The 27,661-nt window shown below is 41.7% G+C and overlaps 1 protein-coding gene across 8 annotated transcripts in view; it reads left to right on the top strand.

Annotated features, from left to right (window-relative positions):
• Positions 1–27,661, top strand: part of IDE (insulin degrading enzyme) — a 109,528-nt gene that overhangs the window by 57,366 nt on the left and 24,501 nt on the right. For 7 of the 8 annotated variants that reach the window (XM_053306780.1, XM_053306782.1, XM_053306775.1 and 4 more), the window contains 5 exons: positions 560–662; positions 7,281–7,403; positions 8,856–8,938; positions 19,793–19,937; positions 22,765–22,875. In XM_053306780.1, coding sequence (XP_053162755.1) covers positions 560–662; positions 7,281–7,403; positions 8,856–8,938; positions 19,793–19,937; positions 22,765–22,875 — 565 coding nt within the window. Of the gene's footprint in view, positions 1–559; positions 663–7,280; positions 7,404–8,855; positions 8,939–19,792; positions 19,938–20,453; positions 20,599–22,764; positions 22,876–27,661 lie in introns of all 8 variants that reach the window. The other variant, XM_053306774.1, reaches the window with a different exon arrangement.

Raw genomic sequence — 27,661 nt, forward strand, 5'->3', positions numbered from 1 at the left:
AATCAGCAATTAAAACAATTATATGTTTTTTGGTCTTGTGGTTGGAAGTAAAACTAGCGGAATTTGACACCTAGATTTCTAACTAAATTATTGCAAAGAGAAATTATAGTATGAGAAAGACAGGCAGACTCTTGGATTGTGTATCATTTCATATTTATTTGGCATTCGCAAGCTGGTTGAGAAGTTTGACAGGTACTCTTTCAACCAACTGAGATGGCCAAGATCCTGTTGTTGATTATCAGTATTCTAGCAACCTATTTCCAATTCAAGTCAAATGTCCTTTCCTTCAAAATGCTATGTGGTTCCTATGAATCCCATAGCATGGAGTATCTTAAATACTGCAAAATGTTCGTGATATTATTCAAAGTTCAATGTATTCGTTCTTTCATTTTAATAGATTCTTATATATCAGAGTAACAACTTGTGGCCCATTCACACTACTCTTTTAACATGATTAAATGTGGGTTGAAGTGCTCTTTCAGGCAGGAATATATTAAAATGAGTGTGGTAGATGTACAATAAGTATTTGTTATTTACTATGTTTTGATTTTATTTTTAGGGTTGCAATAGTTTCTAAGACTTTTGAAGGGAAAACTGATAGAACAGAACAATGGTATGGAACCCAATACAAGCAAGAAGCAATTTCTGATGAAATCGTTAAGGTGTGCTAAGAAAACTGCTAGTGTTTCATTGTTTAAACTGGTCCTGAATATGCTCTGTTGTAAAGAGAGAAGTTATTTTTGTGTTAGTACTTGTACCAGTAACCATCACTAGTGAATGAATCAGTACTTTATTTGACCGAACAACATAGAACTTAGTTTAAATAGTACACATACATAATGTCAGAACCTTCATAGTACTAATAAATATAACTTAAGCCATCTCAGACCTAACCTTACATGCAGCCGCACAGAATTTGGCCACACATAGTGTTATGGGTACATAGCAATCAGCTAAAAAAAGAGAGGTCTATTCATCATCCGTTCTATAAGGCATATTTAATAAGAGAGAAGTAATAAGAGAAATGTGAATCTCTCTATAAAATGAACAGTATAAAAGAACACGAGTCACAGACTTGATGGCCTGAGCACAGGGCATATCCGGCTGTAAAAAGGGAATTTTTTGATACCTGTCCTCCAACAACACAGATGGAAGCACATTAAACACATTAAATGGTTAGTCTTGTTAGATAATGAGCTGGTACAGGATGATTTGAAAAGCAACCAGGAAAATTTCTTGCAGAGATCTGTCCCTTATCACTCAGCTTTTCCATGTCCACTATTGTTTGTTTTATAAGTCCTTTAGCAACATCATGTCCCAGTGGCATTAAAAGTGGAGATGAAAACACATGCTTGCCCAGCATATCATAAAGGCATTTACACTAACTAGATTAAAAACCATCTTCCAGAACAAGAGGAGCTAGGCCTTTCAGAAGGAAAATAAGTTGAAGCCAAAAGTTAAATACAGACAGCCAAACCTTGGCCTCCACTCTTGTTAGGGCTTCCTCCAGCTGTAAAATGGCATTGGGCATGCATGTAGGGACCGAGAATATGGCATGCAGAAATTTGGACTGGACTATCTCCATTTGTTTATAGTTGCTAGTGTTCCTTGTATAAGGGCATTGCATCAGTAGAAGTTATTGTCAGCTGTTGTACAGGCAGCTCTATCATGAGGTGACAGTCTCAGTGTGTGATGTGGTATTGAGTGTGAAGCTGATGATGTTCAATGCATTGAAAACCACAAGTAGCAGTGGTGTACCCCCAGAAGATGAGGCTGGAGGTGAGGGGGAGGAGGGGTGGTGTCTGGGCTGGGGAGTGAGGTGGGGTTGGACCAATGAGTAAGTGGTGCAGTATCAGCACTGGCTCCTATCCTGGCTCCAGAGGATCGCCTTTTCATCTCAAAAGATGAAAGAGAAGAAGGAGCTAGCCCTGGCAACAAGAAAAATGTTGTAGGTTCTACTGAAACAAGTGTGGCTGTGAACAGCATTATTGTAGTGGGTTTAATTTATTAAATATTTGGAATGCTCCGCTAAATTTTTAGGATAGCATCCATAAAAATAACTTTATTCTGTGAATCAAACACAATAGAGGTTTTTTTTAAACTGAAAAATGAGTTTGTTTGCAGGCAAAATTATAAGAAGCCTGTCAGGATTGAATATATTCCTGTGCAAGGAACTGACAATTGAAATCCCACCACAGCATGTTATGTGATTTGAGCATTGATTTCAGATGTTTGTGTGTACCTTTTTTGAACATGAGACTCTACCCTTCATAATCCTATCAATTGCAGCCAGAGCTGTATGTGTGAACCTTTCCCCCCCACCCCCCAATATCCAACTGATCAGCTGTTTGGCAGGAAAGCGTAAATGGAGGCAACTGAATTCAGTCTCTCACCCCAGAGCAGCTGATTGTGGAATTTTAGGGTGTTTTTTGTGTGAAAAATATTAGAAATCTGCAGTTCCAGTTGATGGATCTGAGAGGCAATTTATGCACATAGCTTTTCATTGCACATGCAGTTGTTCAATTAGTTTGGGTTACTGGCTTCTATGTATTCAGCTCGCTTAGCTAGATTGAAGTACAGGTGGCCCTTGTTATTCATGGGGGTTCCATTCCAGCCTACAAGCCTAACGAAACCATGGATAATGAATCCTTAAGTCAATGGGAATTGGGAGATTACGTTCCGGAGCCCAGGAAAATGACTGAAAAAATCACCAAAAAGATGGGGAAAGCAGAAATAAGGATGGAGCACAGCACTGTACTTTGGCCACTTCAGCTCCCTCACTCTTCAGGTACTCCAGCAGTGGCCCACAACTCCTCCAGTGATATGTAATTGTCAAGTTTCCTCACCCCACGGTTGAAGTCCAACATTTAGCAGCACCAACCCCTGGTCTGATTGGTTGCTAGGTTGGCCAAAGAGGCAGCACAAAATTGACTCCAGTTCAAGGGAGTTTCTTTGCTCCACTGCTGGAGTTAGCAGCACTCCAGCTCTTTCTGGTCTGCAGCAGCAAAAATCAAGTTTAAGAAGCAGTGGAGTTCCTTCACTCCACTCCTGGAGTTTGCAGCACTCCATCTCCAGTCTTTTGCTTGAAGCACAGGTCAGATACCAGTAGCAGGCCCTGCAGAGGCAGACCTGCTGCCGGCATTGTTGTCATTGTCATTATTATCATCATCATCCTCATCCTCTTCCTTCTTGAAGCCGTGGAAAATAGAGGTGTCTCTTTCCAATGATGACTCCGCAGCCGTGGTGGTGGGTGCAGCTACCTTTTCAAAGTAGCTGGTGATGGACCTTTGCTTCCCATTGTTTTGCAAAGCCTGGTAGGTATACTTATAGGGTTGCAAAACAGCCTCCAGCTGCCTTTTGAACTTGATGCTGCACTCCATCAGGGGATCAAGTTTGAAGACTTTGTCAGAGAAGGCAGTCCCCAGCTGCGGAATCTGCAGACAGCCCCTTTGTGACGACGAGTTTGGGGAACATCTGTTCCTCTTCTCTTCTTCCTCACTTTCAGGAGCTGCCTGGATGTTGTTCTCCAATTCTTTCTCCGACAACTATTCCTGATGGGATTAGAGGAGTTCCTCCACCTCATGTAGTTCGATGTCTTGCAGACGTTCTCCACCAAATGTGTGCACAAGGTTGGTGATCCACTCCACTTCATTAGCTACTAAAGGAACAGCTGCAAAAGATAAAGAGGTGACTTCCCCAGGCCACAACTTTTTCCACAGTGCATTCCATGTGTGGGATTTGATCTCTGCAAGGGATGCTGTGATGTTCTTAATGCAGTCCGTGATGCTGTAGTTCCTCCAGCAGTTGCTGGCTGACTGAGAGGGATCAGCTTCCATGAGATCCAGCATCATCCTGAAGGTGCAGCGAATGGGACTTGAAAGTTGCAATCAGACCTTGGTCCATCGGTTGAATCATGGTTGAGCAGCAAGAAGGCAATCTCCAAGTTTGGGTGTGCAAACAGTAGGGTCTCAGGGTGTCCAGGTACATTGTTGAGCACCAGGAGGACTCTGAAAGCGAGGTTCTTGAAGGCCAGATATCTCTGCACCTCATGCAGAGCGCAGTTGTTCACCCAGTCAGAGAAAAGCACTGCAGTCACCCATGCTCTCCTGTTGGCTCTCCAGAAGATGGTAAGCTAGTTTTTATTCTTGCCTTTCAGGGCAGGAAGGTTCTGTGCTCGGTACAGGAGCATGGGCATACCAGCAGAGTGAGGCAGTCCCTGGCTGCCTTGAAACCCAGAGCAGTTCTTTTTTCTTTGCTGATGAAGGAATGGGATGGTATCTGCTTCCATAACAGGCCAGTCTTATCAGCATTGAAGACCTGCTCAGGCCTGTATCCTCCAGACTCAATCAGCCGCTTGAACTCTGCTGGAAATGTTTGTGCAACCTTGTGGTCTGCCAATGCTATTCCTGCCAGCTTGACATTGTGGAGGCTGTAGCGGTGCTTGAATCTTTCAAACCAGGCTTTGTTTGCCTGGGGACCATGCTTCAGATGTTCCTGTTCACTCAGTGGCATGTTCCTCTGGGCTTGGTCCTCTAGCCACAAACTGAGGACCTTTTCCATCTGTTCCCTGTGTGGATGGAACGCCACCTTAAGATTCTGTGACGTGTTGGACACCACATGCGCACAGATACTGGCTTTGCATTTTTTGATGGAGCAGACAGTGAACTCATGCCATGATGGCGTGCAATAGATGCTATGCTGTCCCCACCAGCCAACACGTCTAGCAGCTTAACCTTCTCGCTCAAGGGCAACACCTTGTGAGATCTTTTGCCACTCCCCTCTGCAGAACTCTCAGCTATGCACTTGCTCATTTTGGTTGTGGAGGAAGGAAAAAGTTGTACAATGCTGTACAGTACAGTAATTTTGCAAGACAACCTCCCACAAAATTGATAAAGTACGGTAATTGATGATTAAAATAAATGTTAATGGATATTTAAAATGCATGTTAATGGATACAGTACTTAACATCAGTTAATGTAATTAATCATCAAAATTAAAATGGAATTTTTAATTTGAATTTTTAATAAAAAATAGAACTTCATCAAAACTAAAGTTTATTAAAGTGATAATCAGCATCTTACCAGGGCTGCACACTACTGCAAGAGACTCTTCGAAGAAGCTCCACAAGAATGGCTCAAGGACAGCTCCCACAGGCTTGCAAAGGCTCCACAGAAATATCTGCAAAAAGGCTCCAAAAGCTCTAGGGCAGAGGTTCTCAACCTTGGTTCCGCAGTTGTTGCTAGACTACAACTTCCATCATCCCCAGACACAATGGCCTTCAGCTAGTGTGGCTTGGAATGATGGTAGTTGTAATCCACATAATCACAACACAAAACAGGGTGTTGATCCAAAAAGGTAAATCTGAACACCAAAAGTTCAAGTTCTTTAATGTTACAGCCACAAGCCAAAACAGAAGAGAAAGATTACAGCTATATAACAATAAATTGAGTGTATATAATTAAAACAGGCTGAAATTAGAATTAGTTAAAAAAATTGACAAAATAGAAAACATAATGATAATAAAAATTTAAAACAGTAAAATATCCTTATTAACCATCCGGTGACGTATATTTATGGCAGCAGCACAGAATTTAGCCACATTAGATGTAATTAAACACTCTGAGTCCGAAAGCAACAAGGAACAATAAAATTGCTCCTGTCGACCGGGAAATTTACAAAGCAAAGGAGTAATGAAAGTTTCACGGATATCCTTGTAAAACAGGCAGAATAATAGAACATGTTCAGTAGTTTCCACCTGATCCAACCCACAAGGGCAAAGTCTGTCAGCAAATGGAACCCCTTTATAGCGCCCTTCTAGAACTGCCGAGGGTAAACAATGGCAACGAGCCAAGGTAAAAGCTTTCCTATACCTCGGAAATTCCAACCAAGTAAAATAATTCATTGCAGAGACTAGATATCTTCTTTCTTCTGAGATGTAAAATTTGGAGACCTTCCCGAGGCCATTTTGCCGTTCGGAGTCAAACACTCATTGTTTAACCAGCAACCTTGCCTGATCAAATCCCAGCTTAGACAGAATTGTAACAGAGAGGCCCAAAGTAGCTATTTTAGCCTCAATAGACTGGATCCACCTGGAGCCAAAATCATCCTGTAAAATTAGAGGAGCCAGGCCAACTGGATGATAAATTAGTTTGAGCCAGTAACAGAATATAATAATCCAGATACTGGCCTCCACCCAAATAAAGCCAGTCTCCAAACGGGCAGCAGCATTTGAAACAGATCTTGGAATATTAAGAGCAGTTCTCAGAAATTTTGACTGTACACATTCCAAAGTTGTTATATTTGGAAAAAGCCCCAGCTGCGCTCCATAAAGTAGTTGGGACAGTGACTTTGCTTGAACACCACAAAAGATCAGCGGGGGAAAGCTAATATAATGCTAGGCTACTAAAAACTGTGAATATAGATAAAAATGGGTATTTTAATAATAAGCATTAAAAGTTCTACATAAAACACAAGATCATTATATAAAAGAATAAAATATAAAACATCCTCATAATATACCAATAAAATAGTATTAAAATGTCCCAAAGTATATGTAGTGAAAGTGTGCTCGCAAATGAGCTAAAGTCCTCCTAAAAGCTTCTTGATTCCATACTGTATCGCCAAACAGTTTGAAGTCTTCACAAAGTATTAAAGTCTTGATCAGTAAGTCAAATGCATTCTGACTTCAAAGTCTTCCTCAGTGACCTTGTCAAGTGTTGTCATGGGGACATCACTCCTCCAGACTTCAAGTTCTTTTACTCATTCAATTGCACTGGTAACTCTGCAGGAGATAGTTACATTTTAAGTTAATGCAGTTGTACTGTTTAACTTTTATAACAAGGGCCCTACATATAAGAATGATAATGTGCTATTGAATGCTCTTAAAAATACCTTTTTGAAGGACAAAAAACTCTAAACATGCAGACCAAAGCACTCCTCCGTCCTTCCCCAAAGTCTTTTCACAACCCATTAGCACATGCAGGAAGAGCACAATTATATGAGGATGAAATGGCACACCAAAAACTGATAACAAGGTTGTGTCTATATTTTCCGACCGTGGATACGCAAAACCACAGATAACGGACCCATGGATAATGAGGGCCACCTATATTTTTTATAATATATCTAAAAGAAAAACTAATGTTGGACAAATGCTGTTTGTTGCATGACTAGTATTTTATTATTTGATATAGATCTCTCTAGTTAGGCACCATTACAACATTTTTTAAATCTTCCCACTGGATGACAGTAAAAGTATTCTTCTTGCTTACACTGTGTAGAAATGGCAAAATGCTGATCTTAATGGGAAATTCAAGCTCCCAATGAAGAATGAATTTATTCCTACTAATTTTGAGATTGTACCATTAGAGAAGGAGGCTCCACAGTACCCTACTCTTATTAAGGTAAGTACATGTATTCTGTATTTCATAATAGTGTGTGGGATTTCTGGAACATGTTCCATTTCCCCCCCAGTACTTTTGTAAGGTTATCTACTACTTCTGTTTCAGAGTACTACCTGAACAATATTTATTATTTGATCTTTATCCCACCCTTCTTTTGAGAATCCCAGATTAGCATACATGTTTCTCCCCCGACCACCCATCCACCCACATCTTTTATTCTCACAACAACCCTGTAAGGATTGAGAGAGAATTACTGACTCAGAATTACCAGTGAGTTTCATGGCTCCGTGGAATTTGAACCTGGGTCTTGCAGATCTTAGTCTGACTCTTTAACTACTGCATCATGCTGACTCTTATATTCAAATAATAGATATGAAAACGAATGGCTTTGGATCTAAGGCATGAAGTGTTCAGTTTTTGTGGCTTTAAAATATAACTTGTTCCTGTCCATTATGTGTAGTTCGTATTCTCTCTCCACCCATGCAAAATATATACACCTGTAAATTTAAGTAACTCTGGAGGTGAAGTTTGAGTTTCTTCACCCCACTTTGAAGCAAGCCTGGGTTTGTACTGGCTTATATTGGATACTCATATCCACTGCTGCTAGCCATCTCTTCCCTGTCAGCCCTTCATTTCTCCCAAATTTACCTGGTGGTGGCAGGGCAGGGGTGGCAGTAGCAGTCTCTCTCTCCTGGCTATGAACTCGGGAATCATGTAGAACTAAACTACTCATGGCTCCTTGGGCACAACTGAATATGCATTCTAGACACTGGAAAGCGGGAGGGGGAGAGGGAGGCAGAAGTCTTGGGAGGAGAAAAAGAGAGAGAGTGCTGCTGCTATCACTCCCCTTCAGGATGGGCAGATTTTGAGTGAGATTTGAATACTCATTTATTGTCTTTTAATCATTAAAATGTATTGTAAGATTTGAAGAGCATTTATGGTATGCTATATACATGCACTTGAAAAAATATTTGGGTACAGTTGGTTGAGCATGGACAGTTGGTTGAGCATGGAGCATGGTCAATGTGTGGAGGACACTGTTGCACAAGGGGGCATTACATTACAGGAAATGGGAGGCCTATGTATATTTCCCATTACCTCATCCCTTCTGTCTTTTCACTATGACGACATAGACCTCGCATTCTTTGCAATGCTTCCTTGTGCTGCCCAGAGGTTGCACCTAGGTAATTTTGGAGCCTGGACCTAAAGGCCTTTGGAGGGCCCCCCCCCGCATCATCATGCTTGGACAGGTGACCACACTACCAGGGGCAGACTAAGGAGCGCCTCTGGTGCTGCCCATGCGCATGATCATGCGCTTGCATTCGGAGGATGGGAAAACAAGGCTCTGTTGAGTATAGGTACTGAACTCATGCTGTTCACTATACATTACAATATACATTAAAACAAACAAAGCACAATTTGTATTATAATGTAATGTTTTCTTAAATGCAGGACACTGCAATGAGCAAGCTGTGGTTCAAGCAGGATGACAAATTTTTCCTACCGAAAGCTTGTCTCAACTTTGAATTTTTCAGGTATGCAACTATTTTTGTCTTCAAAATTTATCTTATTGAATATAGAATTTTTTTCATTAGATGATGAAATGTTTTCTTAATGTAGGACTTGTGGCTGGCATTGCTCTAGAACTAAGATAGTAAATGCTCCCCATCCTTAAAAAACCAACAAACTTAGAAGCTTCATTTCTTGCCTTAATGTAGTAGAATGCATATGCAGCAGTGGATGTGTTTCCCCAGAATGAAAAGCATACTCTGGGAGCTGTTGAAGGGAAACAAAAGACTGGATTCAGGACTCCCCACTCTTCTTCCCTGAGCAGATCACTGACAATATTGCCTGGATCGAGCTTTTTAGCTCAGTGAATATCCAGCTAGAGATAGGTGTGTGTAAGCTTGCTTCTGTATGCAAATGGTTGTATCCAAGACACTTGTGTTTTTGTTTTATTCATTCAAAGCACTTTCAATACTGGTTCTGGCTGTGCTGTCTTGTCTTTCATTACTACTTGGGATTTTTCCACCCTCAAAGGTCAATTGCTTTCAGTTGAAGTGTGCCAGTCCCTTCAACTCTGATTTTGATGAATGTCTGCCTTGAGACTAGATTACTCCACTTGATCCCAATAGTTTGGTATCTGTGGAACATAGGAACATAGGCAGCTGCCATATACCAAGTCAAACCATTGGTCCATCTAGCTCAGTATTGTCTGCACAAACTGGCAGTGGCTTCTCCAAGTTTGCAAGCAGGAGTCAGCCCTATCTTGGAGTTGCCAGGGAGGGAACTTGGAACCTTCTGCATGCAAGCATGCAGATGCTCTTCCCAGAGTGTCCCCATCCCCTAGGGGGAATTTCTTACAGTGCTCACATGTAGTCTCCCATTCAAATGCAACCAGGGCAGACCTTGTTTAGCAAAGGGGATAATTCATGCTTGCTACCACAAGGCCAGCTTTCCTCACGTTGCTGATACAATCAGAATTGGTACAAGCAATCATGCTGATCACTGTCTTCTTTCTTTATACTTCTTCTATACTTTATACTTCTGTGCTTCTTTCTTTAACAGTTATTGTTAAATTATTTTATATGGTAGTTGGATCTGCGGGGAAGTGGGTGGTATATAAAGGATGTATAAAAGGTAGACTGCAGAACTGCTGTATTTGGCAAAGTGATATAACAATTTTATTTGTCGAATCACAAAACAACTCATTTCACTAGTTCCCTTACTGGCTATAAACAACAGCTTTTCAGAGATCTGGATCCATTGCTGCTTACTTCACATGTGTGTTTGTTTTGTGTGTTGCCATGATATCTGCTAGAATGCGCTTTGAGGTTTTGCAGCACTTCAGGCTGTATCCCCCAAAAAACAATGCTACTTTCCAGGAGTATGATTAGCACTGCTGCAATAACAGCATATACGTTGGGTGTGACTGTTTGTAGGTACCTGTTGGATAGTGCCTATGACGAGTTTATCAGCTTTGATATCCAGAATTCTTTCAGAACAATTACCTGTTGGATTATTTTATTTCATTTTATTTTATTTTATTTTATTGATTTATTTACACAGTCAGACAGGTGTTATTATTATTAATCTGGATCGTGATCCGTTGCACTCATAAGAGTGGGCTCTGCACCTGCGCGGGACCAGTTGGGAAGAATTGACTAGCTCCTCAAAGTGCTTAGCCCTGCCCCTTGCACGTGGTGCGTTGCCTCAGTTTGAGCAGGCTAGCGTTTTCTTCTCAGTTCGTTTTTTACCATCATTGTGTCAGCACCTTGGACAGTGAGCTTCTTGGACCAGAACAGTTTTCTGTTTTTTAAAAAAGTACAAAATTAGTTTAGTTTTTCACGTGTTACAACTTGGATTGGACCAGACTATTCTTATTCTTAATACTCTCGACTTAGTTGAAATGGATGGACAGTTTATTCGGTTACGACCTAGGATTGGAGTTGGAGCAAACTTTACTTCACGCACTTGAGTATTTCCCCCTCATTTCTTTATCCCGTTATGGAAAAGAAAAAGACTTTTAAGTGCTGTGTTCGCTGAAACGCTTAACTCCCCTCCGCAGATGACCATGATTTGTTTCTACTTTAGGGGAAGAACACAACACCTCCACTTGTAAGATCTGTTTAACTTTATCTCATCAAACAAGAAAAAATAGAGCATTAGGATAAGAGCTGCCCTTTAGGATGACATGCTCCACCCCAGCACTCCGATGCCCAGATCTCTGGTTGATGCTCCCATGCCCTTGACATTGGGTATGTTGCCAGAGTTGGGGACCACTGAGGAGGCTTATACTGCATCTTGAGCTACTGCTTCCCCGACAACGTACTAGTCAGTGCCTGTGATACTTCAGTCACGCCCTGCAACCCCAGAAGGCGTGGCCCGGGATCGTCGATCGCCTTCAACTCAACACCAAGCCTTGGCATTCACCTCTACACTAAGAACGGTACCAACCACGGCTTTGTCTGCTCAGCATCAAGGTGTTCTCTCTTGCCAGCTACACCACCGCAGCAATCGCCATCACCGGCTGCTCACCTGGCGCTGCAGGCTTTGCGTCTTTCACCAGTTTCCTTCAGCATCAACGTCAAGGATGACCACATGGAAACCAGTTTGGGACTGGGTGATGCCCAGCATCTTTTAAACTTGCTAGACTTTAGCAAAAATATGCCGCCAAACTCGACATTTTACGGCTTTTTGAGCCATGGTCTTGACGCCGAGGAGGAAGGCATGACCTTTCTATACCAAAGATGCCGGGCGTTTCTGCTACTTCAGCCTTTCAGCCCATCCATTCTGTGGCAGGCCGGCTTTCGACACTGCAGCCCTCTAGTCCATATGCCTTGAGTGTCACCAGAGATTATGTTGCCAAACAGGGCTTGATGCATGAAGGGGGTTGCGGAGATGCAATGCAAGAGAACCTGTATTCCCCTGGACTTCCATCAGACTATCAAGACTACAAACTTTGGAAGGCTCAATGTCAGCTCAAGTCACTCCTCCTCTGGATCTCCCTACTCTGACGGTGATGTTAGTCTCGACGGACTCAGGTCACCCTGTTGCCACCACTGGCTCTTTCTGTGACTTCAATATTGTTGCAGGTTACTCCTCCAATTTTAGAGGATGTCATGGTACCAAAACATCCTATTTTACTCTCTTGAATCTCCACGCAGATTGTGCAGGTACTTTGACCTCAAAAGAGCCAACTAAGTCAAACTGTAGTCCTTGACACAACTTTCTCCACCACTCAGATGGAGTCTAAGAAGAAGGTCCATGTCCCTTCTGGACCGTGATACTCATGGAGGACTATGACTCAGATTCATCTACAACTTCTACCTTGAGTTCATCCAGACATCCTGATGAAGCACTTTTCAAGGTGATACCCTCCGATAACACTTCTCCAAATGAAGAGATGTGTTTGTACCATCGCCAAATCTCTGAAATGGCTTCCACACTCAGATTAGAACTGAAAAAGCAGACTCAAGATGTAGAAGATCCTGTGCACAAGTTTTTCAGTTCCACGGCTTCCATGGAACACTTTTCTGTGCTGCCAGTTATATCCAAGGCAGCTAAGTCTGCTTGGCAGATCCTGCAAACATCTGCCTCAACCTCCAAGTGCCTGGAGAATTTATATAGAGCCCAAGAAGAAGATGATAATTTCCTCTTGAAGTATCCCTCCCCCAATTCAGTTGTGGTGGATTGTGCACCCTCCTCCAAATCTCCTTTAACTCAGGGGATAAAGAGGGGTGCAGATTGGACGTCTTAGGACATAAGAGTTACTCCACTTGGCTCCTGGCGGTGAACATAGCTAATTATACTGCCTGCTTTGCCAAACATACCCATTCCCTCTGTGATGATCTCTTCCAAGAGCAAGCCGACATCTCACTGGAAGAGTTCCTAGCTAAATTTAACGATATCCATGACAAAGTGACACTCTAAACTCGACAACAGTTATCCAATGCCAAACACTTGGCCGAGACCGAGTCCCGGACCGTGGCAGATGTTATTGCTTTGCGGAGGCATGCCTGGCTACTCTCCACTGCGCTGCAGCCCGACATGAGAGACAGAGTGGAACGTTTGCCCTTCGATGGGAAGGGTTTTGTCTATGAGATGATGGACTCCACTAAGGAGTCCATCAAGAAATCAAAATCCATTGCAAAAACATTTCCTATGCCTGCCCAATCTTAGACTTCCAAGTACCACCAACATGGGTGACGACAGTACTCTTTTATAAGCACATGGACAAGATAGACTTCCGCAAGCCTTAGCAACGTCTTGGAAGGAAGCCTTTCAACCAAATGTCTAGAGCCTCTCAGGGCCAGCATCCTAAACCCACTGATTCTAACAAACGGCATTTTTGATCACGAGGTCAGTCCACTGAATCACCTTGTTCAAGAGTCGCTACCATTGACTTCTCTCCAACCTACCATCTTAGCCACATGCAACATCAGACACCTGCTCGGAAAGAGAGTTCAGCTGCAGATGGACAATACAACTGCTACAGCATAAGTAACCAAACAAGACAGAGGGGGCAGCGTCCTGCTCTCTCTGCAATTTAAGCCAACAGATATGGAACTGGTGCATTCCACAGAAGATACATCTGGCTATGATACACATAAGAAGGGTAAACAATACTCTAACAGATTCCAAGTGCTCCTTCAACAACACAAATGGGAGATAAATGCAGTTTGTCGAAAGGGACTATTCAAGTCTTGGAGAAAGCCCACAGTAGACCTATTTGCAATGGAAGAGAATGCGAAATGCATTCAGTACTGCTCATGAGCGAGGCTGGGAGAGCAATCAAAGGTTGATGCATTCCAGTACCTGTGGACACAGTTTATTCTAGTTATCCCACCCTGCCATCCACTGCTCAGTTGGGTGGTGGCAAAGATTTTACAGGACGGTGGGAGAACATGTACAGCTAAAGCAAACAATGGATCTTCTAACACAAGAGCGTGGCCACTCGTTGCATCCAAACCTTCAAATGTCAAGGCTTTCATTGTGGAGGATAAACGGTTAGATAGCATTCTGCTGAATAACAAAAAGGCATCTAAAAGGGAAAACTATAATCCAAATTGAAACGTTTCAAAGTGCATGCAAAGACCAAGGGCTTTAGAGCCAGAGATGCTTCCAAAAGGGACATCTTGCATTATCTTACGACACTGAAGTCAGGAGGCTTAGCAAACACCTCACTGAGGGTGCATTTAGCTGCCATTTCCTCCTTCCGTGGTGGTGGTGGTGGTGAGGGAGGACTGTGTTCAGTCACTCAGACAGTAAGAGGTTTCTAAAAAGGGTAACAAATCTGTACCCACCAGTACACAGACCAATGGAGTCTTTCCTTGGTCTTGTCAGCCTTGACAGAAAAACCATTTGAACCAATGACAGCTGCAAAGCTTAAAATGTAATATTGAAGACAGTATTTCTGATTGCCATTATGACAATAAAGAAGGTGAGTGAGCTCTCCGCTTTATGCATAGACGAACCATGCGATATAATCCACGATGACAAGACCATGCTGCGGTTAGACCCATAGTTCAGGACTAAGGTTTTCTCAGACCTTCATATGAACCAAGATATTGTGTTACCCACCTTTTTCTGAAAACTAGAAACATCTCTGGAGCAGGCAATGTACAGTGTGGATGTGTGACGTGCTCTTCTGTTCTGTTTGCAGCAAACGTCTGTGATAAGGAAGACAAGGAGACTATTAGTCATTTATAAACAGAAGGATGGAGGACATCCTGTTTCAAGACAAAAATGCTCTCATTGGCTGGTGGAGACGATCTACCTGGTTTATAAGATGCAGACGGTAGATCCTTCTAAAGGCCCACTCTATGAGGGCGTATGCATCCTCAGCAACGCATTTATCAGGAATAAATTTCAAGGACATATGCATGGCTGCAACGTGGGCGTCAGAAGAGATGTTTGTGAAACACTATGCAGTGGACCTCTGCTCTATAGCGGCAGCAAATTTTGGGAGGGGTGTACTCAAACAAGTTTTGCAGTAACTGGCTGCTCCGATCTCTGGGAATAGTGAAGCTTGTGAGTCACCCACTTGTATGGATTTTACCGGGTCACGATCCAGATAAACAGGTTGCTTACCTGTAACAGGTGATCTGGTAGCGATCCGGTTACATGCATAAAACTCTTCCACCAGTCCCCGTAACAGCTACTGCAAACATTTAATCTTTCTACACAAGATTCAGCGATCGGCTGCATTGGAGCAGTCAACAAGAAACTGAGCTGTGAGGCACTAAATCACCGATATGAGCAGGTGTGAAGCATGCACAGTGGACAGTTGAAGGGCGCTGTAAGCAGCTAACTATTTCTACCCGATGTGTTCTGTGCAGGCGCAGAACCCACTTTTATGAATGTTACCGGATCACCACCAGATCATCTTACAGATAAGCAACCTGTTCTTATTCAAATGAGTCCCAAATTGTGTACTCCAAGATAATTGTTAGTGTGCTGTAAAAAAAATAATTAATTCATTACATTTCTGATAACCTAAAATACCTATAGCATCTCTGCATCTAGTGCTTTGGCACTGTCTCGTTTTAACTGGCCTCTGCTGGAGGCAGGTAATTCTGTTGTATCTCCATATTAGGTTGTGATGATGCAACAGAATTGCTCACTCTCAGAATAGTCTTCCTATTCCATCTAATGATAGGCAAATGCCACTCATCTCAATTCAGAATGAGGCTTGGCCGATGCAATTTGTTTTCTTAATTTTTAAAAAAAGTTTTTGTTTCACTCCAAGCCCAGTTGAGAAACTATGTTGTGCTCCTGGTGACTTCATCAGGAGTGCAGTGGGGTCTGAAAATATCTCCAGGAGTCTGCCCTCTTCCCTTCACCAAAAACTTACTTAGTAGTGGCATCTGCAACACTTTGTAAAGCCTCTGTTGCCTGTAACACTGGAACAGCAGCATCCTAGGCAACAAGAACTCAGAAAAGTAGTTTTCCCAGGATGTTTAAATATTATGCAACTTTAGGTGCCCTGAAAACTGCATGTCCCGGAGCTCCTTGCTGACATGCATGTACTTAGCAGCTCAATTCAATTCTGAGCCAAGGAAGAACATCTCAGGGAAATTAAACTTAATTCATATTGTAGCGAAACGTTGTAAACTCATCCAGGTGTTCAAAAGAATGCTGCTGAACACACAAGTGCCAAAAGTGGGTGAGAAGTCCCACCCCGAAAAATCACTCACCTCCCTTATTTTAATGCTCATGGAAACAACATCATTTGTCTTCAGAAGGAGATCACAGAAGGGCCTGCTATCACAGTTACAACACTTTCCTCTGCAGACAAATGCTGCACCATCAGTAGTTGCATTTCTTGCATGATTTCCTGCTCTGGCCTTGCCAACATCCAATCAGGAGGCATGTTGAGAACAGCGAGTCAGGCAGAAATACAGGGAGTGGATAGCTGATGATGAGGAACTCTTGTTTTTAATAATTCCTGAGTGATTTGGGTAATCTTAGAAGCAGGTGGGCCTAAGTGGTCCGGGTAATTCCAGAAGCAGCAGGCATCTGGCAGGACAGCTTTTGTTTTAGGACCTTGAATGGCCCTGAGAAAGAAGGAAAACTGTCCTACTAGGTGCCTGAGTGGCCCAACTGCTTCTGGGATTACCTGTTCCACTCACGCAGCTAGAATACTAGCTAAAGGGGAAAATGGTTTAAAATCAAATTTCAAGCTGGCAAGACAGCTAGTTAAGTATTCTGTCCAGAGCAAAGAGGAAGCAAGGCAGCCATGTCTCCAAACCCCACACAGTTCCAGGTAAAGAAGGGTGAGGAGGAGGAGGAGACTGCAGAAGTGCGGAGGGAATCCAACAAACATATTGGAATGCCCTCCAGCCACACCCACTGAAAAGTGCTACTTAATACCAGTGTTGCTTAAATAGAATATTTTATATTGGTTTGTATGCATCTTATCTAAATGAGAGCAAGTTTCTCTTCAGTTTTTGTAGGCAAGGTTGGGTTTATACCTTTTAAAAATATGTTCATTTTTGAAGAAATGTGAGGAGTGGGGGATTGAATCATTATGTATCCTGAAATTGCAGTTTCTGAATTAAGGAAAATATATAAATTTCTTCTGAGCTTTACTGAACTGAAACGTTTTCCAGAAAGCAAGTTTTCGGCACTTTCTATATTGCTTTGAGCCCATGGTGGTCCCTTTCCTTTCTCTGCAAAGCAAAAGTCGGGGAGGACAGCAGGAATTGCCTTACCATTGGGATGGGGATAGGCTGGAAGAGGAAAGGGGCTGAGGAATAGGATCATGTGAGGCTTGTAGGAAGCTGTATTTCCCACTGCTGGTTCACATTCATGAACATGTAATAGAAAATACATTGTTGCTGCTGTTCCTGCTATAATAAAATGTGTGTTTTTCCCCACCAACACAGAGACTAATTTCTGTGGACAAATCCAGTCCTTCCATATGGTTCTCAGAAGCACAGGTCCATTCAACACGGGGAGCAGGACAACATGTTGGTAGAATGCTGGGGTGATTGTAGTGTTAACTGGAGCTATTTGCATCACTAGGCTGCTTCCTGAGGATTAGGAGGGAGCTGGGAGAAGGCACATAGGGGCCACATGGATACAGCAATCAACACATAGTTGCACAACCCAAATGAGTATTTTGTAATCAATCTGCTGAGCCCCTTCCAAAACCTAGTACTTAGTTTGGTGATGTGGCAATCCCCAATAAAGACTGTGGTCCTCCCCAGCATGTTCTTCCTACAATTGCAATCAAGCTCCACCTAGACCCTCTGCATTAGGGTTGTGCCTGAATCGTGATTCGAAGAGCGATTCATAACACATCCCCAGCACCTTTAGAAGGGAAGAGAGCAGGTCTATACCTGCTCCTCCATTACTTGTCTTCAGCTTCCTGTTTGTGCAGCGGGGGCCTCAGGTGCCATAGTGAGCCAGCGGCGCTCTCCCCAGACCATTGCACAACAGTGGCACGCACATGGCCTCTGTGCATGCTGCTGTCACACGAGGGTCTCTGGGGAGAGTGCCGCCAGTATGCTAGGGCACACCGCCCAAACAGGAATCTGTGGGCGAGCAGCAGAGGAGCAGATATAGATTTGCTCTCGTCCCTTTTAAAGATGCTGGGGATGTGTTACAAATTGTTATTCAATTCACGATTTGTGCACATCTTTACTCTGCATAGTCTGGATAGGGTCTCTCCTCATGGTCTGGGGAGGTGAAACCTAAAGGCAAGAACCAGCTGGAACGGCAGCTGCCCTGCTGCAGTGTACAAGCGGCCTGCTATTGCTTGACAATAGCCTGCTGTATAGATATGACTTAACATACCTATGACGTAGCTAGAGGAGCTCCATGCATGGGCTCCCATGGTAGCTGCTGGATGTAGGTAATTCTGGCAACATATACCATATCTCTAGGATCCTTTTGCAAGTGCAGAATGTCTTCCCATGTGCAGAGCATGATCATGCCCACTGCTTAAAAAGTAGTATGTGGCATAGTTTGTCATCAGTCAAATGAATATGGCACCTTAACTGATGTTGAACCTGTGAATAAAGACACTTGACTTTAGCAAGATACATAGCATGGACCTAGTCAGTTGGATAATCTAGAATCAGGACATAGACTACGCAAAACTATGGTCTCTTTTCCCTTTGAACATGAAACCAAGGGATGAATCGCCAGAAAACAGCAGCAGAGGGCTGTATTGGCCAAGGGAAAAGCCTTGGCAGTCAAAGATAGTACCTACCTCCATGTTGGTAATTGACCAACATACTTCTAGGTTTGTTTTTATCTAGGAACCAACATTGATTAGTATATTAAAGTGGATCCATTTCCAAAACATGACTTCAAAAGATATGTAATGAAAACTATACCTCATTGCAGATTCAAGCACAGGAAAGCATTGACCTGAGAGCTAACTGAAAGGGTACTGGGTAATAAATATACACTGAGTCAGTAATAATGGCTTGCATTTTTGTTGTACCTTTTTAAAGACCTTTCTGATTTTTCTTAAAACTAAAAAGAAATGCATGGTTTTTAGAATTGTGATTATTTTTCTGGAATATGCTGTTTTATATTGGATTTACTGGTGATAGAAGAATATTTGAGTAAGACATTTTGCTTTGAGAACTGTTCTGTAACAATGGACCATAGTTTCTTATTCCCATAACTGCTAGATGTTTATCTTTTTAGTCAGCATTGGGACTACACTATGCACAAATTGCTTCTAATCTTAATCTTGTCTGTCTATATTTATATGCTGGTATTAAGCAGTATTGTTGAAACATGGCTTGAGTCTTTGAGTTGTCTTTACCTTCTTAAGTCTGTTCAAGCTGCTCTGTCTCCTTGTGATAGAGAAATATATTGGGGATTGGCTATGTGGTAGAGTTACATGTGAAACTTGGGTTGATATTTTTGTGCTCGATGTAGAAAATGAATAGTGGATTGGTAACAAAACCAAACCCACAATTGCTGTATTTGCTGACTGTGAAACCAGCAGATGTGTTTTGTTTGGTTTCATCCTTGGTGCCTGATTTGTCTTAACTTTTCGTAGCTGAGACTAATCCAGCTTGGGGTGATTTTAAAATCATGTTTTATATTTTAATATAAATTTTAATATGTTTGCCTACATATTTCATATTTGTACTAAGTATTATTACCCATTCTGAACTGAATGAAGTAGGCAAACAAACCCTTTTTAGGTAATTACAAGCAGCAGCATTGATATGTCTGTGAAGTTATTTAATATTTCCCCCCCCCCTTTAGCTCGTGTGTGGTGTCTTTACCATCATGATATATTCATAACAGAAAGCACCAAAATGTTATTAGTTGAATTGTGTCACGATCCAAGATGGAGGTCCTAATACAGTTGGAGAGTTATTGTGTCATATTTTACTTTCAACATTTTCTTCCAGCCCATTTGCTTACGTGGATCCCTTGCATTGTAACATGGCCTATTTGTACCTTGAACTACTCAAAGACTCCCTCAACGAGTATGCATATGCAGCAGAACTAGCTGACTTGAACTATGATCTCCAAAATACCATCTATGGGATGTATGTAAGTACCCAAATTAAGGCGAATCTTAAAAGCCTTGAATCTGCTTCCACTAATAACATAAAAGTTTATTTGCTGGAAGCATTTCCTAAAAGTGACTTTTCCCATTGAGGATTTAATTTTTAATTCTTTTTTTAAAAAAAAATCTTTATTTCTGACTATACTTTCCTCATAATTTGATTTTTAAGTTAAACCTTTTTCTGAGTCTTTGGCAACATTTCCATTCACATTCAGCAAATTTTGCACTTCATTTTATGTCCATCAGATCACTTGTAAGATTTCTTACTTAAAAAACAGAAAACAAAACGTTTCCTACTGGAGCTTAGATTCTGCTCCTTTCTGTCAGATTGTCAAGACCTTTCCAATGAAGAAAAAAATTCCTCACTATGTTTTCAGTGTTTAATTTCCAAGAACATTGGTTTTGAGGCTGCATATACATACTCTTCAGTCATGTTTCTTCATCCATTACCATATCGCTGCTTGAAGTATCAAAGCATCCTTTTTTTTTCTTTTTGTTAGTCGCTACCTTTATGCTGACCCTCTCCATTGCAACATGACATACCTGTTAATGAGGTTGTTGAAGGATGATTTAAAAGAGTATACATATGCAGCACGCCTCTCAGGTTTGGTCTATGCCATTGCATCAGGAATGAATGCAATACTTGTAAGTAAGATGGAAAAAACCAGGAAGAAGTGAGATGGCTTGAGAGTGCAGCTTGGAAAAACATTGGCTTCTTCATTTCTAAGCATACTGGTTATGTGTTCCCTTGCATCTCTGTCATAATGGGAAATACCTATTCAGTTTATAACCAGTAGTGAATGGTTTGGCTATGATTGGTATGTTTTTGTTACTGTGTAGTGTTCTGAGACTTCATCTCTAATTTGCATTTCTCACATTTCTGTAGTAATCGCAAAAGAGAACTTATGTTTTAAAATAAACAATTTCATTTTTTAGGCTATCATGTAGGTTCCTTAAGTGTCCTGTGGCATCTTAAAGACTAACAATATTGTGGCATGAACTTTTGTAGGCTAGGATGTATAAGTTACCTAAGTACTTCTAACTTGCTGTGATAAGATTGCATGAGAGGACTGAATAATGTTATGAATTGTCCATTATTTCAATATTTAAAATGATTAAATATAAAGTATTACATGCAGTTCTTTATAATGTCCCCACAGCCTTTAGAAGGGTATGCCTTAATCATCTGATAAAATACAATGCACACTATCCAAACTAAGACTTGTGCAAGTGGAATTGGTAGGAAGGCATTTTTTGCCAACTCTTCCTTTCCTTTGTGCCTGCTAAAAATATGTCCCTGAGGGTTCCCATGAGACACTTTTTTGGCAGATACAGAGGGCTGTAGAAGAAAGTCGGGGGGGAGGATTGTTGAGAACTGCACCTTCCCCGCCCCCCAGAAAACTTAGTCTGGATGTTGCCCAATGCTTCTCAAAAAAAACCTTGGTCATGTATGTGGTATAGGATAACTTGAAGCTCTCTATGCTAAAACTGTCTAAAAATGCAAGCAAAATGTTGGTACAAAATCTTGTTAGCTTCTTTGAATGTGGGTTAAAGTCAGTTCTAATCAGAGCATGTAGCATAATCAAAATTTTGTTCATTTATAGCAGCATTGAAATATTTGCTTTGGAAACCCATTTTCTTGTCTGGAGAATCTAGTTATCAGTCACTTAAATATTTTTAAATCCAGGTTTATAAGTTCTCTTTATCATGGTAGGTTTTATCCAAATAATGTTATAGATCATTGAAATAAATTGTCACAACTGATTTGTCTCATTGATCAATGGTGCTATAACTTTCTATGACCATACTCATAGAACCCACTTTCGTACAACCCAATGTGACGCAGAAAACATCAGTCTGGATAAAAATTAATTTTGATGGGTCTTAGTTATAACTAACATTATTTGGATACAATCCAGTGTGTCATGAGATAAGCAGCACTCCCACATGAATGTGTATACATCTGAGACACTATATGAGTGCTTACAGTATATATGATCAACCCAATAGTATCACTGCCAATTTGACATGCTTAAACATTTGTGATATCCTACTTTCTTTATTAAGAAAATGATAAATTATTTTGCTTTAGTAGTTATGGAGAAGAACACTTTGAGTCTATATCTGCTAGTTGTTTTTTTTTTTAAAAAAACTTTTATTCTTTATTTGTGGGGAAATGATTATTTACTCCTTTCTGCCCAGGATTTATCACTCTGCTTGTCCTATTTTAAACCCAGCAAACAGTCATGAGATTTTGAAGTCTCTTTGTTACCTAACATTCAGAGCCTTTCCTCATTTTGCTTTGCAGCAAACAAGATGTTTCCACTGATAGCACTTCCATAAGTTTATTTTACTGCTTACTGCCATAAACATTTAAGTCCTGAAAGGAAATAAAGCACTTGATCATACAATGCCATATCAGCGTTTCCCAGGAAGTTGCTTTTCACTGCTCTGATGGAAAATAGAGAATAATAGAAATGGAAAGGAATAGTTTGAACATACACTATATTGAGTGGACTCCATATTGTTAAGACTAACATCTAAGCAGTATTGCTAGAGTCGCATTACATGAAAGGACTTTTTGTTCTTTATAGCTGTAGTTTTGGAACTTTTGTTGAGAAGCGGTATATAGATATCCGTAGTAGTAGCTACCAAATCCTAATGGGCTATAAGTAGATTTAAAATGCATGTGAATACGCATGAAATGTATTTGTTTCTCTGCAGATATTAACTTATTGAGGTTGTTCCAATTCAGTTTTGTATATGACATATTTGAAGTTTTCAAACTATTTATATATCCTCTTCCTATAGCTGTCTGTAAAAGGTTATAATGACAAGCAGCATATTCTGTTGAAGAAGATTATTGAGAAAATGGCTACTTTTGAGATTGATGAAAAAAGATTTGAAATTATCAAGGAAGCGGTAAGACATCAGGAATTGTATCTTTAAAAAATATTGTAAACTGATATTTTATATATATATATATACACATAACATAAAATGTTTCATAACAGAATTAACAAAAATAATAGCATGAGCTTCAGTGAGAAGAAACATAAATAACACAATAAATAAATTCATCTAACAGAACAAAAAGATGCAGACCGTCACAAACCTATTGGAAAAGAAGTTTCAGTCTTTAGGCTTGTTTAGAAAACGATAAATATCAAATACAAGAAAACACTAAATATCTTCTCTCTTTGTAGTACACTGAACTTACAGGAATTGTTACACTGTCTCTTGAACAAGTGTTCACCTTTCTGAAAGATCAGCTGCAGAGGGTTTCCAGTGTTGGCTACTTGGGAGAGCAGAGGGGCATGCAGCACAGCAGGGCTTACTCAGTTGAGGCCTCAATTCACTGAGATTTGTGGATGTAATCTTATCGCCTGGCCATGGTTCAACAATTGGGCATACACTTCAGAACTGCACACTTTGTCCTCCAAGCCTTTCCCCCACCATAGACAAATTCCCACTGCTCTAGCCATCCTAGCAGGAACCACAGCTAAGTATTACATTGACACCAAAAGCATTCAGGATTTTCTAGCCAGCTTCAAACTCTGGTTTTAAAGATTGATTGGGCTCAGCTGTCACAGAAAGTCAACAGCTTGGCCAAACCGCTGATCCCGAACGGATGTTAAGAGTTCAGTGTCAGGAAGGTGACACTAACATTGGGCACGTTGTCTGAACTTAGCAATATTGGCATAATCTACCCTAGTTGCTGTTCCGAACCTGACATTTGTTACCAAGATCTGAAGTACACTGCAGATGTTGGATTTGGAACCGCAAGTATAGAAGAATATGCCAACATTGGCGGGTTCAGGTGATATGCCAAGTGTCAACGTCTCCTTCCAGAAACTGAATATTAAGTTCCTGTGCATGCTCTAGGAACTAGCAGTTCATCCAGGCTGCTGGTTCTTCGTGATGTCTGAGCCTGTCTGTTGTTCAAGAGGTAATGCTGGTTATGTTAATCATGGTTAGTACTATGACAAACATTCAGTATGGTTAGAGCAGGAAACTCACATGTGTATTGAGTTGGGCAGGAAAGCGCACAGTCCTGCAGCTTGCTTTAATCTTTTAACTATGTTTAGAGAGTGTTGAGTCTGCACCCGCCTCAGTCTAAAACTGTTCTACTGCCAGCATAAGGTATTTGTTTGGGGGATTTTTGTGATTTCTACAGTTGTTTTCAATCAATCAGTCTTTATTATGGTCTTTGGCCAGCACAAAGTAGATTACATTAGAGTAGCATTAAAACATGCTATGCTCGGAACTGTGAGTATAAAAGTGTAGATCTTTATACTGTTATACAGCTACTGTTAGACTATGGTGAGCTATCCTAAACTGTGGTTAAACAGATAAAATTAGTGTAAAGGGGGTAAAATGGGTGAGACTAAATAAAAGCTTTAAGTGATTAGGCTTAACATTTGGACATCTTTTAGTCTTAAAATCAGTCTGTAAAGCTGTAAAACTAGAAATGTTATATAACTATAAAATGCTAAAACTAAACTCTGAGACCATGCACTGTGTCGGGCCTGCTTAGATCTTGCTGCCTGTCAGGACTCAATGAATTTTACAAGCTGTCACACAGAACTTGGCAACATTATGTGTGATAACAGGGTTGGAATCAGAGAGCAGAAGAGAGATGTAGAATTGGCTTGAGTGACCTGGGGACTAGCTCAATAGTGGAAGGATGAGGGTAATACGAGTGTCCCTGTAGAATGGGCAGTGAAGGAGCACATTTTCTGTTGTTTCAACTTGTCTAGAATTGCAGGGACACAGGTGTTCTGAGAAGGGGTTCTTCCTGTATCGGCCTTCGAGCACAGCTGAAGGGAGGGCACCACAGCGGGCCAGGGTGAAGGCCATTCTGTGTTTGGGGGCTTCCAGCTACATGAGGTATACAGCAAGAGATGCAATGTATCTTAGCTTTTTATTGATGAGGAAGTTTAGGACCCTGCCTAAATCTGTCTGGTGCTGTATGTCCAATGTGCATTGTTTGAATGTTTTTGCCTGTTTGTAGCCCATGGAAAATAAGAGGGGAGGGGAAGGCCCTAGGGATGACATTTTTGTCAGAAGTATCTATTTCCAGGTGGACTGGTCATTGTCCTGTAGTGTTAGGGGGGCTAGATTCAGTGGGGTGAGGGATAATCTTAGCCAGTAGTTGAGTATGGTCATACAAACTCTGACCTCCACTTTCACAGACCTGCTTCTAGATGTAGGCTAGCGTTAAGAGACACAATGTGGTACTTGGAGAACTGTTCTTAGGAATTTGGACCGGACAAGCTCCAATGAAGTGAAATTGGAGAAGGGGCCCAGTTGGGCACCGTATCGGAGTTGCACCAGTGGCTTGGCTTCAAACAGTTTAAGGGATGCAGGTATGTAGTGGACTCCCCTTGATAGGAAGAATTTTAAGATGACAGTGGCGCTCCTCTGTGCATTTTGGGCAGTGTGAGCTGTGAGCTTTTTTTTGTGTCCATGATGTTGAAGACCACCCCCAGGTATTTAAAGCATGAGACGTGCCAATGTTGTGCCCATTTATATGTCAGGAATATGTCTTGGGTCTCTTAGTGAAGGCCATGATTTTGGTTTTGTGATAGTTGATTTCCAACTGGTCTTCCTTACAGTAGTGAGCAAGGGCCCTCAGAGTTCTTCTGAGACCTATGGGGGTCATAGAGAGAATTGTTGCATCATCTGCATAAAGCAGAATAGAGATGCGTCCCTCTGCAAGCTTGGGAGGGTGAAAACCTGATTTATTGAGGTGACCCACCATGGCATTTATGTAGAAGTTAAACAGGAGCAGGGCAAGAATACAGCCTTGTTTGACACCCTTACGGGTTGGAACGGCACTTGATAGAAGACCTTGGGGGTTGCATCTTACTTTGAGGGATGTATCATTGTGTAGGATATGGATGAGGTATAGCAGGTGCCGGTAACTTGAGGAGGCTTCCAGTTTCCCCCCAGTTTGACTTGTGAAAAGGAATCAAATGTAGCCTTATGGTCTATAAAAGCTTCGTAGAGGACGATTGTAGTATGGGTGAAATATTTCTCAATTAAATGTTGTAGTCCTTAGGAATACAGGCATGTGTGTTGATAAACCTGAATAATGAGGTGAGGATGGGGGCCCACCATGCTGAGCTATTTTTTATTAGCTCTGAGGGAATTAGGTCCTCTCCAGGGGCCTTCTCAGGTCTTAGTTGAGAGAGTAGGCTCTTAATCTCTGATGTCATCATTGGTGGCCATATGGGCAGGTCCTCAGCATCGTTCTGGTGGCAATCATGTTCCATAGCTTCATCTTTGTACAGATTGTGGAAGTAATTTCCCCAAATCACTGGTGCGATGTAGCTTTCCAGGTGTGTCGGTCCATTACTGGGCTAAATAATCGGATCTGACTGCTTGGATGTGGCGTGACCATAGCATCTCTTTTCATAGAATCTCTTTTCTTGCATTTAAGTAGTTGTTTATATTGCCTCTTCAGCTTGAGGAGGTCCTGCGCAGACATTGGTTGTGTTGGTTTTGTAGGCATGGTAGTTGCTAATGAGTGCTTTTTTGGCATTAATGCATTTGTTGTCAAACCATGGTTTAGAGTGGTGCGGGTACAGTTTTGGACGAGTGTTGGTTTTGCTGTTTAGTTCCTTACACTAGATTGCTGTAGTTTTCTAAGGTTGAGTTAGCGGGTTTTGCTGTATTCAGGGAGAGCTGAATGTGCTGGAAGTATTCTGAGATAAGTAGTTCAGTTATTGCTTTGTCTAGGTGAGTGGTCCATTTTGCATGGCAAGTTCTTCCCATTGATAGAATGTGGGGTTGGTATAAGTTCTCAGTGTGGGGCTTCTGCGTGTATTAGGACTTTAGTCGTAAAGAGATTGGAAAGTGGTCACTGTCAAGTTGGGGAATAACATCAAACTGATCAGTAAATGGGAGCAGGTTTCCAGAGATGATTATGTAATCAGTGACACTCATTCTGGACCCATCCAGAAGGTGAATTCAGCGAGGTGGTCATTTTTGAATGAGCCATTTAGGATAGAGAGATTAAGTCTGGTAACCATTTGGGCCAGGCAGAGTCCCATGTAATTTCTGTCGTTCAAGTGGCGGATGAAAGGGAGTCTGTCTGCTTTAGGACTGGGTGGACAGCACTGGTGTTGTGTATATAAGATGTCATTGTCGGGGCCCAGCCTGGCATTGAGGTCTCCTCCCAGCCCTATATGCTCATTGGGATTGGAGGAGAGAAGTTCTGTTAGGTAGTTTTCCAGTTCAGACCATTAATTTTTTACCTGGGATTTCCAACACAGTGTGGGGAGGTAAATGTTAATTAGAAGTAGGGAGCAGTGTCTGAAGTAGATTGTCATTGCCATAATGTAATGCTTGTATGGAGGGAGTCTTACTGATGTTGCGCACAAGGTGGTGGAGATTAGCATCTCCAGCCTTTGGGTCTGCCTTGTCCTTCACCGGCTTCTGTTCCCAATGAGTATGAGTGGAATCCATTAATTGCAAGATTCTCAGTTGTCCACATTTCCTGTACCATTATGATGTTGTGTTGTAGTCTGTGAAGGAGACGTGTTTGCAGCTGGTGTGCCAGCCTGCCACATTCCAGGACAGAAGACCTTATGCTGGTCTCTCGGATGTCAGGGTGTAGTATTACGGGCTGGGGCCTGAGTGGGAGTTCCCCATGGGGGATCCATCTGCATTCCAGTGAGCACACTCAGCAACTGCAGCTCTT

The sequence above is a fragment of the Hemicordylus capensis genome, chromosome 3 (assembly GCF_027244095.1).
Source record: "Hemicordylus capensis ecotype Gifberg chromosome 3, rHemCap1.1.pri, whole genome shotgun sequence".
Classification (NCBI taxonomy): domain Eukaryota; kingdom Metazoa; phylum Chordata; class Lepidosauria; order Squamata; family Cordylidae; genus Hemicordylus; species Hemicordylus capensis.